This window comes from Thermobia domestica, chromosome 12, assembly GCF_964235325.1.
Source record: "Thermobia domestica chromosome 12, izTheDome1.hap1.1, whole genome shotgun sequence".
Classification (NCBI taxonomy): domain Eukaryota; kingdom Metazoa; phylum Arthropoda; class Insecta; order Zygentoma; family Lepismatidae; genus Thermobia; species Thermobia domestica.
The window spans coordinates 209,943,750-209,961,163 of NC_137465.1; the positions used below are offsets into that span (position 1 = coordinate 209,943,750).

Below are 17,414 nucleotides of genomic sequence, written 5' to 3' on the forward strand. Positions count from 1 at the left end.
GCCATGGATAATGTTGTTATGATAAAGCAATTCGGAATTTACAAGCTAACGCAATATTGCAATAGTAACTTATATCTATTTGCAATAATATATCTAGAATAAATAATCCCTCTCTACTTATGATCTAATCTCGTCCAGCCACAGTCATCGTGGTTAAGCTATATAAACTTTATTTGAATTTTAACAAGGCTATTAATCATTTTAAGAAGTAAACATGTCACGTACAACAATTTGAAACAAGAAAAATCAAATACAATGACTAATTTAACTAATGCACAATATTCTTGATGGTTGCTTGATTTAGAGTTTAGCATACCTTTCAGCATCGAGGCTATATGAGACATCGACCTACAGCTTAACGTTAGATCCGAACCATACGAGCCCCCATAGCAAACCGTACACCGTTCTAGTTAGATTAAAAACACTAGGACACAACACAAGCATAATATCCAATACAACTCACATTATATTAATTAACCATGCCAACATAGAATATACAATTGCATCAATTATTATTTAGCAAATGAAGAAAAAAAAACATTAAATCAAGTCAAGTACTTACTTGTCCTTTGCTTGGTATAGACCATGCTTTTCAATGTAATCGATCACACTATCCGAGATAAGAAATTTTACGCTGAGAGACCTCTTCAATGCTCTTCGAACCTTTGTTGAACTTACTTCATTCGAAATCCACTCAACGACCAAATGGATGTTTCTCTACAACATAAAATATTCCATAATTAAGAAGGTTAAAACCTAAGTTAAAAGAAAAGCAATTCATTTTACTTATCCTATCTTATTCTATATGACATACATTTATCGAGGTGAAATCTCTTGTATTGTCAATAAAATTGCTATAGTGAGTGGTGCAAGAACATCCTTCATACACACACACAGTTTATAACACACATTAATTAAAATAAAGAAATGTCATTCACCAACTGTGTCCTCCAATTTTTCATATGCTAATAACACCACACTTACAAGTTTGTAGAAACCAAGAAGAATTTAATTAGAGCGGACCCACAGTTTCCGAACATCTTGGTTCTCGAAAAAGTTTCGTTACAAACAATTTTTTCTTTGGGTTTTTCAGGATACAAACACGCACACACGACTATCTAGTAGTGTTTGTGCGCGTTGGTCGTAAACCACGGTGACCAGACGTACCGTTTTTAACGGGATTGTCCCCTTTTCAAGAAAGTCGTCTAGTATCCCGAGAAAAATGCAAATGGGACAAAAAATATCCCTTTAAAAAAAAAGGAGTCTCATTTTTTGCTCGTAGTTACGTAGTATTATCAAAAAATGTCATTGTAAACATACAAGGTCCATTAAATAAATAACCGGAAAAGTTGTATAAAAAATACAAAACTTAGACAAAGTTTGTGCTTCTTTGTTATTTTCCGGCGATGTCCTAGAACCATTATCAGATGGAGCTGGCACACCTGCCTCGTGAACAGGATGCTGGGAATCTGTGAAACAAGATGGCGGCACCCTTGTAGATCGGTGGCTCAGTGGTAGAGCGTTCACTTCTGGTGCGTGGGGTCCCTGATTCGATTCCCGCTCATGCCAAGTGAACTTTGTGGTGGACAAACATCGTGTGCGTGGTTTTCTCCGAGTCTTCCCGCTATCTTCATTCCACCATTTCATTCATTTCTCATCATCACCGTCTCCTTTAGCCTAGCCGGCATAATCGTGGGACGTAAAACTTAAAGATTTCATTTCATTTTATTTCACTAACGTGAAGCAACGGAGTGTCATTAGTTTTCTGTCAACTGAAGGGTTGAAACCAATTGATATTTCCCGTCGGATGGCAGTGCAATATGGTGAAAGTTGTTTGAGTAGAACACAAGTGTACACTTTTATCTTTTTTTAGGGAGTCACAATATTCTCACTGTTTAAACTGTTTACTTTCCGGATCAACATTGATGAATCCATGTCTCATTCATTGTCATTAGTCGAGAAAAAAAGCAAACTTGTTTCCTGATTAACGAGGTAACTCTCTCTTGCTGAAATGATTACGACACGAGAAATTGGAGGGTATAATTGGTAACATTTTTGTATTTAATTAATTAATTAATTAATTATGTGAGAAATGGGTTCAGTAACGTATTACAATGTATACTTTATAATAAAGTAGCAAAAAGATGAGAACTTGTTGCTAGTAGAAAAGACATAATGTCTGCAAAGTTTCAACTTTTCGAACACCCCTCGTAATAAAGAATCCCTTTGTAAATCTTCATCCCTATATATTAAAAATAATACAAAATTCATTTTTCTTTTGCTTGTTTATTCATAAATGAAAGGAGATAATGAAATGCAACTTACCACAATTATAGATAATGTTATTCTACAACAGAAAATATCAACTAGAAGAATTTAGCAGTGCTGCCATCCATAGAAATTACAGTGTTGACAGAATATTTCCCCAAAAATCTAAGTTAAGGCAGAGACTAAAGGAACGAACTCAATGCATTTGATTACGTATCATGCTGTCTTAGAATACTGTGAACTACTTTTTAAATAATAGTTGCATTTAGTTTACAATAAACTGGTTTTAACATACAGTTATTAAAATTAAATATTAATGTTATTTAAAAAGGTAGTTCGCACGATACTAAAACAATATGATAACGTAATCAAATGCAGTTGAGTTCGTTCCCCTAGTCATTGCCTTAACTTAGATTTTTAGGGAAATGTTATTCTGGCAACACACTAATTTCTTTGGATGGCAACACTGAAAATTCTTCTGGTTCATATTTTCTGTTGTACAATAACATTATATATGATTGTGATACGCTGCATTTCATTATCTCCTTTTACTTATGAAAAACAAGGAAAAGAAAAGTGGTAAATTTTGTATTATTTTTAGCATGTCAGGCTCTTAACTGGTATATAAGTGATTTTTAATGTCCTGTAATTTGACTGTAGGAAATTACCTAAAAAGGTGTAAAATAAAAGTTTTTTTTTTCAAAATAAGTAAATAAATAATAATAGTTATTATTATTATTATAAAATATGTCCTATTTTAATTTTAACTTTTAAATCTACATACCAATGTCTGCTTACTACAAATCCTTGTCTTTTAAGGACAATTTCATTCCATCTCGTGTACGATTAGTTAAGATAAATACCTGATATTTCCAAAGGAGATCTGATTCATATATGAATTTCTGTGGATCTGCTCCCTCCCTTGAAACCACAACAAGACCATGTTGACCTACAATAGCCTCGATCTAAAAATAAAATAATTGTTTTATTATAGTTATTCGAATCGTGGCTAAACAAAGATAATGAAACATATCAATAATTATTATCAAATGACAGAGATACTCATGTCAAATCTCAAAGATATAGGTTTTTGTTTAATTTATTACGTTAAAGATACGTGTTTACTACAGTACGTCAACTTTTAAATTACAAAACACAATTCAAGATCAAAATTAATATCGTAATGTAGCACGTGGTAGTGTTTGTAAACAATGTCACCTGCTCCTTTTCGTAAACATCAACTGCATGTATACGTTAGAGTACTACTCCTCATGTATGATTACTACAAGAAGAAGAAGACCGACCATCAGCACCACCTATAACTCACACGACATGGAAGCAGCAGCGCCACCCCCCCTCCCCCCGAGCGCCTATATATTAGAAAGCATCCAGCGGACAGGCACCAGTCGTCGAGATTGGTCTCCCTCCTCTTGCTTGCCTGGAGCACTAGAAAAAACCCAACGTCAAAGCCTCTAGTCCGCTGCGAGACTCTTGGCTTCCCTTCTACCTCGCTTAGCCTGCTTCGGGGCTCAGTCGGAATCCCAACCTCAGTTGCTTAGCCTGCTTCCGGGCTCTTAACCCCCTTACTGGTTGCCTAGAGCATTAGAGTTTATGACGTCACTCTACTTAGCTTGCCTGAAGCTCTGTAGAGATGCTGTACCTCTAAATTGTGAACTTCTCATTGCGTTTTGCGCTACTAATAAAGATAATTCGGCCATATAGTTAGGAATTTACTTATCAATTTACTGAGGCCTTGTTGACTGTTAATAAAATTTTATTTTAAGTTACATAGTTTTACTCATTTTATTAATCTTAACCAAGGCTACAAGGCACAGCCGAAAGCTTGATATTTATAAAGTGCTACACAAAGTAGAATCAAGTGTAAGTAAAATAATTAACAAAAACAATACATATAAAAACTACATATAAAAACTGAATCAAAGTTTTTATTTATATTAATTTTTCAGTGCTAACATTGAAAACAATTACGCATTTTATCACTTTTTTCCTTAACTACTACTAAATCTGATTTTAAGCATATAGATAGAGATATGTTAACCGACTTAACGGACAAATGCTTTAATATATCCTTTGGGCAATTTGATTGATTTGATTTTGAGTTTTACGTCCTGTTCAGCAGCGAGGCTATATGAGACGTGGACCTACTGATTAACGTGGAATCCGAACCACATGAACTCCCGCCGGGAATTGAACCCGAGTCTCCCACGCCAAAGGCGCGTACGCTAACCGCTTAGCCACGAAGGAGCTCTATCCTTTGGGCAAATGCCGAAACAGTACATTAGATAATAATTATAGGGACACCGATTTCATTCTCACAATATACACGCCTCAATTGACAAAGTTCGCTTATTTCGAACCAAACTGAGCTGACTGATACTTTTTTTTTTTTTTTTTTTTTTTAATTTCGAAAACTGCCACTGGAATGACTCAAATTTCGGACTTTTATCCATTATTTATTTGTATTCAGATGCAAAACGATGACTATTTAATGCTGAAATTACAATAGATAACAATGAAATAGTGTAACAGGAAATCGTTCACAAATATCACCGAAGATGAAAGGTTTAAGAAAAAAACGTTATTTTTTACCTGGGAAACTTTTAGATTTTAATGAAGAAACAACATTACGCTCTACCTTTCTTTTCTTATTATAACACGAAAAAACATTTAATTACTATATTCTGAAAGAGAAAACACGAAAAATTCCAAAATTAAATATATAGTTCACTCCTTAGAAAATAAAGGAAAAGAAGGTAAATCAGTGGAAGCAGTGGGTTTTCTACTTTCAACGAAGTGTTTGTAGAACTATTAGAGTAACATTCAACAACAAAAATACTTTAATAAAAAAGTTTACAAAAATGTTTTAATAGAAGTTTAATGTTTTCTGTCGAGGAATTTGAAGATTAAAAATATATAAAATGATAATCATGTCTGTTGTACTGTATGGTTGTGAAACGTGGTCCGTACTCTGAGGGAAGAGAGTAGACTGAAAATATATGAGAATAAGATCCTGACACAAATATTCGGACCCAAGAGGAACGGGAATGGGGAATGGAGGAAACTTCATAATAAAGAATTGGCTAATTTATACCGTTTACCAAACACTATTACGGTTATCAAGTCTAGGAGGCTCAGATGGGCAGGTCATGTAGCCAAAATGAAAGAAAACAGAAACGCTTTCAAAGTTTTAACTGGAAATCCAATCGGAAAACGACCATTACGAAGACCTAGGCGCAAATGGAAGGACAATATTAAGATGGATCTCGCAGAAATAAGAATACAAAATAGAAACTGGATCCAGTTGGCTAAGGATAGAAGTCAATGGAGAGCTTCTATAAACGCAGCACTGAACCTCCAGGTTCCATATGCCATAGAATTAGTTAATTAATTTTAATATTTTAATAACGGTTCTGAAAATGTAGTAATTCCGTGGAACAACATTACTGATTACAATTTATGCATAAGCTAGAACTCCACTTAGTAATGGTTTATTAGCTAAACACATATTTTATATAGGAGAATTGCCTTAAAAATATATCTGCCTATATACAGAGGATTTACTGAGGTCATTTGATTTGATTTAAGTTAAGTTTAGCGTTCCTTTCAGCAGTGAGACTATATGAGATGTGGACCTATAGCCTAACGTGGAATCTGAGCCACACGAGCTCTCGCCTGGAATTAAACCCATGTCTCCCGCGCCGAAAGCGTCTAAGCTATCTACATAGCGAAGAGGAAACTCAACTGAGATAACTAAAATTCGAGTGAGGGATGGCTAAAAACGCAATACTGAGGTTTCCTATTTCAAACATACTGACATGATATAACAGTAAGAAAAGAAGTAGTGCTGTGAATAACGAAGTTTTACTACAGAGTCAATCCATTGTAAGTGATCAAGCATGTACCGCTCGATCATCTCCAAAAAATCTAATTCTTTCATGAATGTTTATCCTATATCAGGGTACTTCAAAACCACGATCATTGGATTTTTAAAACATTTCGTAGCTACGCAGCGGCTGCCGCCATTTTTCGTTTTCTCGATTTGAGGCATTTACGGATTATTCAATATCTCCACATGAGTTAGTCCTACCGAAATGAAAAGTGTTGGGCGTGTCCAACTTGTGCAGAGCTAAAACTTTGTTCTTTTAATATTTTTACCTAAAACCACTTGAAAGGGGTGAAATCAGGGCCTATAGTAGCAACATTTTTAGACACTGAAGACATGTTTGGGAAGAGGAAGCAATTGACGTAGAGGTTTGAATTTGTGTGTGCATGTAGTCCAAGGTCACAAGTTTATACACAAAAATTTGCAGACTTGTAGCTGCTTCCAAAGGCCTGAAACAAGATCGTAAATTTGGGGAATTATGTCAATTTAGCATATTTCACTGTCCAATATCTCCAATGGGCATGGATTAAAAAATCTGAAATTTTGGGAATAGTTACTTCTTTAGTATACCATAACACACAACAAAGCACGTTTTGTGTTTTTGAGCAGAAGGGGATCAAAGTATTAAGGAATGACGTTATACTCTAGGAGGCATTTTATTAAGAAATTAGACTGGAAATTCGTTGTTGTGAAGTAAAATAAAGTAGAATGAATGGTTAGTCCAGTCAAGGTTCTCAAGCTCGTTTCTTTCCTCTAGTTGTGACTCACAGTCTTATCACACCCACAGTAGCACTGGTGAAGAATGCCGCTATCAGCAGAAGGCAAGAAATGTTCGTAAGTATTCATTGCTCTTGCTGCTTGTTATATCAATGATATTCAATCATGTTTATTCTTGTTTTAACTATCAACTCATGCACGAGACTGTTGTCCTTTCGTTTGATCTACATTTCCCAGTCAGTGAACACTTACTCGCTGTAAACATTAACTGGGGAATGTAGGTCAAACGAAAGGACAACAGTCTCCTGCATGAGTTGATAGTTAAAACAAGAATAAACATGATTGAATATCATTGATATAGCAATCAGCAAGAGCAATGAGTACTTACGGACTTTTCTGTCAAGTGTACATTTTATCTTTTCTCGCCTTCTGCTGATAGCGACATTCTTCACAAATGCTGCTGTAGGTCTGATACAACTGAGTCGCAATTAGAGGAAAGAAACAAGCTTGAGAACTTTGACTGGACTAACCATTCATCCTACTTTATTTTACTTCACAACAACGAATTTCCAGTCTAATTTCTTAACGAAACACCTCCTAGAGTATGACGTCATTCCTTAATACTTTGATCCCCTTCTGCTCAAAAATACAAAACGTGCTTTGTTGTGTGTTATGGTATATTAAAGGAGTAACTATTCCCAAAATTTCAGATTTTTTTATCCAGGCTCATTGGAGATATTGGACAGTGAAACATATCACATTGGCATAATTCCCCAAATTTACGATTGTTTTGCAGTCATTTGAAAGCAGCTACAGGTCTGCAATTTTTTGTGTATAAACTTGTAACCTTGGACTACATACACACACAAATTCAGACGTCTACGCCAGTTGATTCCTCTTCCCAAACATGTCTTCAATGCCCAAAAATGCTGCTACTGTAGGCCCTGATTTTACCCCTTTCAAGTAGTTTTAGGCAAAAATGTTAAGGTATCAGAGTTTTAGTTTTGCATAAGTTGGGGACGTCCAGCAATTTTCAATTTCGTAGGACAAATACATGCTCAAGATATTCAAAACAACGTAAACGCCTGAAATCGAAAAAACACAAAATGGCGGCAGCCGCTGCGTCGCCATGCGATGTTGTAAAAAATAATTAATTGTGGTTTTGAAGTACTCATATATCGACTCAACATTTCTGAACAAATTAGATTTAAAGAAAAAAAAGTCAAGTGGCAATTTTCCTATTTCCTCGATCACTTTGCATGGATTGACCCTACAGTTAAATTAACATAACCTAAACTGCTCCAATAGCTTTGATTTTACAAAATAAATTTATGTTAGGTTCTAATAGATTTAGGATTTAGATTTCTGGGCTTTCGCCATCTAAGGCCATTTAGCTCGTCACGATTTGAGGGATGACGACCTTCGGCGAGCACACAATCCGGGGAATGGGGAAGGAAGGAAGCGGCTTGGGACCTATAAGTTAGGTACCACCCCTATATTTGCCTGGTGTGAATGAGGAAAACCCAGGAAAACCTCATTCAGGGTGGCTGGCCTGAAAAAGCATATTACACTTTTTCGACCGAGTGATCCCACCGGGAATCGAACCCGGGACCGCTCGCACTAGGTTCTAATAGAATATCTGAACCTCAGAATAGTGCTTCTCAACGAAGAACGAAACGTAAGAAATATTTTACCACAACTAAATTCATTTCGTATCTGTTTCTTGGTTTATGATATTTTTTTACTGTCTGTCAGTTTGACTTTAGGTAAGCCGTAAAATGACGTGAGAAATTTTGTAACTTTCAGGCGCTTGATTGTTAGGCAACCAAAGTATCACTAGTGATATGCTGGGCTGCATAGCTCATACCTGCTGAAAACCGAAGAACTGTCAGTTTGAAAACCAATCAAGAAGCCGGTCACAGACTCATGCCTTACAAGTAAAGAAAGTTGTAAAGGTACTTTTTTAACTGCACAATCTACTACAGGAAAATAAAGGTTGTACTTGAATAAGGAAGTCACAAAAAAGGCCGATTTTGCATTTCTAAATATTATGCATATAACAGTATTTACAACTTATTCTTGCATAATGGGTGGAAGGTGGTAGGCAGTTGAGTGAATCTCTAGTAAGTAGAAATCTGTTGAATTCAGTGGGAAGCCTGTATATGAGCAATATTTGAACTATTATTGTAGTCTCACGATACGGGATTTTGAATTAAAATTGGGTTTGAAGTCTCTACCAGACTCATTCTGAGTTAGCCTCAAATAAAAATACTCACTTACCTTAGCACGTGATAAGACGTTGAACTGAAAAGACATGAATCTTAAGTATCGGGAATTCAATAATAGCTTAATAGCAGTGGAATGACATAATTAGCTTGCAGTTATGAAATAAAACTTTAAGAGTTAATCGTGGCCACTGCTGATTAAACTTTTTGACCATAGGAATTTGGATAAATTAGGTATGTGCGAGAAAAATGGCAAGCAAACTATCTGATCTGGCGACTGGATTCAGAGTTGAAATTTTGTGTCCTGTCCATAATATATAGCCATGTATTGTATAGAAATCATTACATACTGACCTGAAAACTCAGAAATATAGTATTTGAAGCCAGTAACTAACCATGTACAGGGCTGAATCAACACCTTCTAGCACCCAAGGCTACACTTCAGGATACTACTGCCCTTAAAGGAAATGTAGTTCTTGTGTTGTAAATTATAATGACCAAATCATCGACAACAATGGATTCAGCATTCAATTGCGGCTACACAAAATCTTATTGCTGAATACACTACGCCAGGATCAGTCGAAAAGGGAATAATGCAGGGATGCAAATAACCACTCGCCCACTCGTCCGGGGCGAGTGGTTCATCGGCGCGGGCGAGTATTTAATATCATACCAAAGGTGGAAATGATTTCTATTGTAGAATGTGGGCTATAGCTTTTTTCTTGGGCAAGTAAAATTATGTTGCTTATTTGCATCCCTGGAATAATATATTATTATATGTAATGCAGAAACGTCTACAAAACAAATATTTAGTACAACAAATCAATTTATTACATAATATATAAGGCGGGGAAGAAGGAGTTAAGTTTGTGGTCTAGGTTACAACTTATTCAGCCCAGGCGCTAATTCGACCCTGGCCACTATCATTGGTAGTAATGTGCGTCACATGACTGTCAGTTCTCTTTAGTTACACGATACTGACAAACTGGTGAAATTCGCTAACAGAGACATGAAAGAACTAAACTCTCTTTGCTACAGCCCGTGAAGATCTATGGCCTTCACAAGGAGCTCGTTCAAATGGATGATGCGTGATCAGCACATCGACATTATTTCTGGCTTTCTGGACCGGAGTTTGATACCTCTAAATTCAGATAGCACCCCAACTGGGTTATGCTGAATCAACGCCGGATAAATTTTAGTTGCATCGGGAGCAAGGGACCAAATATAGGATCGTTATTCCTTAGACTCTGACCTACTTGCCCACCAAATTTCGTTTAGATTCGGGCAGTAGTTACCGAGGAATAAAGTACCATATGGAAGCAGAGTCAAGCCCTCGACCAACAAATATAGCGATCTTCATCCTTAGCCACTGAGCTATTTGCTCATCAAGTTTCGTTCAGACCAGGCGCGTAGTTACTGAGAAATAAAGCAACACATACAAGCCAAGGTGAGCCTGTTTCCTGGCCGAGCTCGCCATCAAAGTATAGTGATCTCTATTTATTAGACGATGGGCTACTTGCCTACTACATTTGGTTTAGATCCGTCCAGTAGTTAATCGAGAAACATATCATGTAAACAAACAAACAAACACACACACACACACATATTATATATATATATATATATATATATATATATATAGAGAGAGAGAGAGAGAGAGAGAGAGAGAGACAGACAGACAGACAGAGAGTAAAACCATAAGTTCCTCTATGCTTAGAGATACGTAACATCGGGAGCATAAAATGGAACATACTGCAATGTGAACAGAATCCAATTTCAATGTTACTCCAGAAGAAGAAGAGAACTCGAGCCGGTTCAACCTTCCTGGCTACGCCACTGTTATTCAGAGAGAGTACCCTTCGAACAGCCACGTAAACGAGAAGAGACACAACTTCTTAAGGTGTAATATTAATATATGAGGGTAGATTAAAGCGAAGATTAACAGGGCAAGAGGTAGGGATGGTACAGAAACTCCTAAAGAATAGATTGAAGCCCTCATGTTCGGGATATATTTGACTACAGTTGCGAATTTGACTTAGCTAATTACTCACATCTTCATCTTTCCACAATCCAGGTGTACCAAATGATTCCAGGAGATCTGCTCCACACAGAAGCTTGATTTGTACAGGGCCATCAACGCCATACCTCACCTCCTCAGGAAGCCACGCCAAGTCATCTCGCTTTTGCCGTTTGTTTGGCGAATCATTCGCATTCACAACAGAATTTAATTGGTTCTACAAAGAAGAAAACATCTCTTTAAAAATACGAAATAAACTCTTTGATTTAATATTCCACCACTATGCAATATAGGGTAGAAAAAGCAGATGTCACTTTAACGCGCATAATAATGAAAGAAATGGTAAAGTTAAAAAAAAGGAAGAAACAACGGAACCTAAAAAATATCTGTCGTATAGGAGAGTGTTGGTTGGTTGGGAGCTTAGCGTCCCATTCAGCACCGAGGCTATATAAGACTTGTATCTCCTACAGTTTAACATGAGACCAGAACCTACTGAGCTCCCACCGGGAATCGAACCCAAATCTCCCACGTCGAAGGCGTGTACACCGATAGTATAGCAACGAGGGAGTTCATATAGATGAGCATTAGCAATACTGTCCTTACTTTTGGTGCTGCACATTAGGGTTTGATCTCCCGTTGATTCACATTTCATACAAACTCGATGCTGAAAAAGAAGACATTCAACTACAAACGAACAAAACTAAACAAACAAATTTACGAGTATTAACTTGCTAATCTTGGTATATGTCTGTCATTGCCGAAATTTTCAATGGGAACTTCCATCTTCCTTAGTAGCTCTTTAAGCATCAACAACAGAACATCAACAGCAAATTTATCACATCATATCGTATCCATCCTTGAAATACTGAAGTATCAAAACAAAAACGCTTCTTCTAGTAATAAAAATATTTACAAATAACTTGATATTAACACCAACAAAAAGTATCAGTAATTACCATATGACAGACGTATACCAAGATTAGTTCAAGTGAATGATTCGCCAGTTTAGTTTCTTAAGTTGTTACATTGACGAGTATTCAATATATTATCGAAACATTAACAAATAAAAACCTGTAGGAAAGATGAAAACAACTATTCCAGAACCGCTTACCTGATGGTGTAACAGGACTTGTCTTGTTGGTGTCCAGCCTTCTTGTTTCGACTCCCAATCAGAAACTTTAACCCATCCCAAACTCTGGAGAGCCAGCTTTAACATCATGACTCTGTGGGACGCAGGCACCAAATCCTACGAAGAATAAAATCATTCCATTTCTCATATATTTGTATATCAATTATTACGAGACTTTGCGAAACCTTATAGCAGATTCTCAGATGATTGTGTTACAGATCACACACACATTTTTTTTTTAATGTTTCTAAACATTGAACCTGACACCTAAGAATAATAACATATGAACAAATTTACGGAAAATGTTCTGACCGTTGAATTTCTGAAGCATTTACAAAGAGATTTCCATATCTAATAATACAAAGTGCCAGACAAATATTGAAGATTTAGTAATACATATAGATGATTTATTAATTTAAAAAAAAAAAAAAATACATCTTTCAGCTTAACGTTTTCGATTATGTCCTTTCGGCTAAGAAGACGGATGATTAAGGCAAGTGAATAATGATGGAAGAACCGGTGGAATTAGAACGTGGGAGGAAACGAGAATACCCCACGGAAACAATGTTATCCATCACAAACTTACTCTGCCGGGGATCAAAACAGGGACTTTTCAAACCAAAAGTAAGTGCTCTATCATTGAACCACCGTGTTCCCCTTATTAATTTAGAGATTCAAGATCCAATTACAATTAATTAGCATGACAGTGTAGTAAGATATTTATAACAAGTACACAATTCGAGAATCTGATCTCCAAACCGGTGTTATTTGTACACAATTTGGGTTATAATTGAGCGCCTTCTACCACTGACAAAAACAAAAAGCATCAACTGCCTAACAAAGGTATCACAACTAAGTGCTGGATGAGACTGTTTTAGCATCTGTAGTACACAAAAACTAAAACCTCAAATTACTACATCAATGTATTCATACTGACCCACTGATTTATATAAAAGACTGAATATTGTTGCGTGTGTGGTGCATTAAGGGCTATTATTTTCCTACTGTATATTTCACAAACCCCTTCTTGATGCAGTCCTCCGGTTCACTTCTTGAATAAATATTATTAATATATGTAATTTTCAAAAAATTATGGTAATGTGAAAAAAAAAGTAGGAAAAATTTTTTAAAAATGGGATACATATACACATAATGCTATTACGAGCTGGTGATAACAAACCGTAACAATATCATTCATTCACTGTGGTGGACAAACACCGTGCTCGTGGGTTTTCTCGGGGTTCTCCCGTTTCCTCCCACTTTTTTCATTCCACCATTTCACTCATTTCTCATAATCACCGTCTCCTTTAGCCTAACCGGAATAACCGTGGGACGTAAAACTGAAAGATTTCATTTCTTTTTTTTTCATTCATTCTCATCATCACCGTCTTCTATAGCCTACTCGGCATGACTGAGGGATGTATAACTGAATGACTTCATTTCATTTTCATTTAAACGACAATACTTTATTATTATTATTATTATTATTATTATTATTATTATTATTATTATTATTTGGTCAAGTAAACAGTTTGCTAACTCTTTGGAAGTCGCTCCCTTCTAACAACAAGTACACTTACCTTTTTACCATAACTGTCATGAACTGGTGACACTATTCCTCCAATCACAGTATATCCCTGTCGGTTAAGTTCATCTCTTGCTATTTCTGAAATAAATAAATAAAAATCTGTAAATGTTAATTGCTAATACATACACGGTTAATTTAATGTCTGAAACCAATCCGACAATTGAAGAGCATGAAAAAAGTTTGTTTAGTTAAAATGTTCCTTCCGTTAGTAACTGATTATCTAAATGCAAAGTAAGTTCTAGATGTCTGCTACCAATCTCAACCATTCCACTTATATACCGTATTAGATTTAGATTTCTGGGCTTCCAGCATCTATTGCCATGCCATGTATGAGGCATGACGTCCCTCGACGAGCACACTATCCGAGGAAAGGGACGGAAGGAAGCGGCATTGGACCTATATGTTAAATACCATCCCGGCATTTGCCTGGTGTAAATGAGGAAAACCTTATTCAGGATAGCTTTTTCGACCGAGTATCCCCACCGGGAATTGAACTCGAGACAGATCGCACCGCCAAACACAATTTGGAGGAGGAGAATGTTACCACAAGTAGGAAGAAATATGTAACTCTGATGACAATAGGACCTAACATCCAACGCTAAATTTAGATTAGAGCAATCGTAACAATAATTGGAATAAAATTATAAACAACTAGATTAAAAAACCAGTCTCAGTAACTTTATATTGAAGAGGTAACTCAATTTTCTTGTTAAGCCCACAGACTAGAATTCAATCAGTTTGTCCATGGGCGAAACTTGGCACCTGAAATGAAAAAATGAAATATTTGAAGTTGTAAATAATATATGTAAACAGTTTCGTCTTTGTCACCTTCAAGTTTTGAGCTAGTGTGTGTAGTAATGACCAACAGTTAAAACAGCAACTTGGGTATTACTGTTCTATCTGAAAAGGACAACAGTCAATAACATTTAATATTTACTAATGGAGAGTACATATTACATGAGAAATATTGTACTTAGATTTGTACTTATTTCCTTTACCTTTTTTCCAGAAAACTCCGCAGCAAAAATATCAGAAGACTATTGAACCAAAATACACACGAAGTTTAATACTCTTCTGGTATTTTTGCTGCGGAGTTTAAAAAAAAAAAAAAAAATAAGGAAATATTAGTTTAAGTGATGTAAGAAAATAAAATCTTGAATCTTGTAAATAAACTCCAGCACTCTACATACAAGGTTTTGTAAAGGAACTAAGAGCCAAACAAGCAATTAACAGTGACGTAATTAAGTGATTTTCTGGATCCAGTTATGTATTAGTTTTCTTTACACAAGAATACAAAATGTAAACCCAAAGAATGCAATTAACAGCTTAAGAGAGAAAATGATCCCAAAAATGATCTCCGTCTGGATTGAAATATTAGTGTTTATTAATGATTAAGCAAGAAAACACGGAAGTGAGTACAGTACAGTATGCGTCTACCATTGGTGCCTGGCCGATTATGGCCATAGGACTGGTTGCTGAAATAGCCAGGAGAGATATCATTAAAGTAGGAATAAAAACCAATAAAAAATTACTGGTTGTTAATCTTAAAGAAGATATGCCAGACTTTATCTGTGTTATATACTTTACATATCAAGATTAGATTGGAGTGCAAACAAATCATTCCACTGACATTACATACGCTAACTAAAGGAAATAAATGATATCATACACGATTGTCGTAATAGTTATTTATTGTATGTTAAGACGATGGAGTTCAACGTATGATGCTGATAGTAAGGGAAGTTTAACCTATAAGCTACATATATACAGAAATCTATTAAAGAGCTTACATAATGAAGTTTAATTAAGAGAATGGCAGAGTAATCTTTGATTATAATAAATATGGAAAAGTTTGTCTTATGCTTCATTAGGAATAACGTATCGTTTAGTACGTGGGTCGTTCAATATATAAATTTTCCTAAGCTGAAAAAATTCTTTTAAGAGACATTTGTAAACTATACATACATATGTAAGTGTTCTTTCTCACCTCTCCACATATTCTCCATTGAGATTCAGGCATTTGTCCAAACCCTTGAGAAAAAAAAAAAAAAGACTGGCTATTTAGCACTCACTTCACCTTCCGCTTTACTTCATCTGTTTCAAAACGTTCACCTTGCAATGCCGACTTTAACATCGGAAAAAGATGGAAGTAACTCGGCGGTAAATTGAGGCTGTAGGGAGAGGGAGGCAGCCGTCTTTGCTCTAATTCTTCAATTTTGACTTGTTTGTGAGGTAAGTGTGGATGTCCGTTATCAGTGGCACATTTAAGGGGGTAGCTATCGGGATTAAGCCCTCCCCCCCGAAATAAATTTGTTATATGCAAAACTTCATTAAAATTTGCCGTACCCAAAAGGAAAAATATAACTGCTTGTTCATGTGTTGTGCATACTTCCCCCCCCCCCCCTTTAGAAATAAAATCCTAAATACGCTACTGGACGTCATCGTCAAGAAGAAGAGACCAGGTCGCTTATATCGAATTGTGTTCCCCTGAAGAAGAGTTTAGGGTCGACATAAGCGACCTGGTCTCCTGTCAACTGGTGATGAACTGAAGTCGAATGTGGGGAGGGTTCTAAATACCCAGAACCCTGATTTTATGCAAAGGGTTTGGACAAATTGGTGCAAATACCTGAATCTCATGTAGAGATGCAAAAAAGCCGGCTTTTTTGAAAAAAAAAAAAAAAAAAAAACGAGAATTTTGGAAATTTTGGCTTTTTTCATTTTCATGATTTTTCTATCTAAATAGCTTTCTTATAGTATAATATTTGGTCTAGGAATTAATTCGTGCGGTTGGTACGCACACATTGAAGCTGTAGTACAAACACAAAATACATAAATACCTTAAGAAAAATATTGTCCATCGCCAGCCACCACTTTCGCCCATCTGTCAGGCAATGTACGGATTCCGTGGCGAAAGAAGTCCTCATCCTTGGAAGCGATCCAGTCAGAGACCCATGTTTCGATATCTTCTGAAGAAGTAAACCGCTGTCCAATCAAATCGTTGTTCATGCAATCGAACAAGTAGTAGTCCGAAGGAGCAACGTCTGGTGAATACGGCGGGTGGGGTAAAACTTCCCATCCGACATTTTCTAAATAGGTTTTGACCGGTTTTGCGATATGTGGGCGAGCGTTATCATGTTGAACAATAAGTTTATCATGTCTGTTCTCCCATTCTGGTCGTGTTCTGGCCAGAGCTTGCTTCAAACGCATTAATTGTCGTCGATAACGTTCTCCATTCATAGTTTCACCCGGTTGCAGCAGCTCATAGTACACCACACCTTTCATATCCCACCATATGCACAGCATAACCTTTGCACAGTGAATATCTCGTTTTGGTTGTGATGGACCTGGTTCACCTGGTTTCACCCAGGCCTTTTTTCGTTTAGGGTTCTCGTAATGGATCCACTTCTCATCACCCGTAATAATTCGATGCAGAAACCCCTTTCTGCTCTGTCGTTGAAGCAGCAATTCGCAAATGGTTTTTCATCTTTCAACGTCTCTGTCTTTCAATTCATGTGGAACCCAATGTGACATCTTTTGAATCATTCCCATGGCTTTCAAGCGTTTGG

The 17,414-nt window shown here is 36.3% G+C and overlaps 1 protein-coding gene across 3 annotated transcripts in view; it reads right to left on the minus strand.

The window, feature by feature from the left end:
• Window positions 1-17,414, minus strand: part of Nmnat (nicotinamide mononucleotide adenylyltransferase) — a 76,001-nt gene that overhangs the window by 40,945 nt on the left and 17,642 nt on the right. For all 3 annotated transcript variants that reach the window (XR_014127850.1, XM_081734689.1, XM_081734690.1), the window contains exons 3-7: window positions 13,841-13,926; window positions 12,243-12,377; window positions 11,166-11,348; window positions 3,132-3,233; window positions 563-717 (exon numbers count right to left, since the gene is read on the minus strand). Coding sequence is in view for 2 of the 3 variants with exons in the window: in XM_081734689.1 (XP_081590815.1) it covers window positions 563-717; window positions 3,132-3,233; window positions 11,166-11,348; window positions 12,243-12,377; window positions 13,841-13,926 (661 nt within the window). In the remaining variant the exon portion in view is untranslated. The remainder of the gene's footprint in view (window positions 1-562; window positions 718-3,131; window positions 3,234-11,165; window positions 11,349-12,242; window positions 12,378-13,840; window positions 13,927-17,414) is intronic.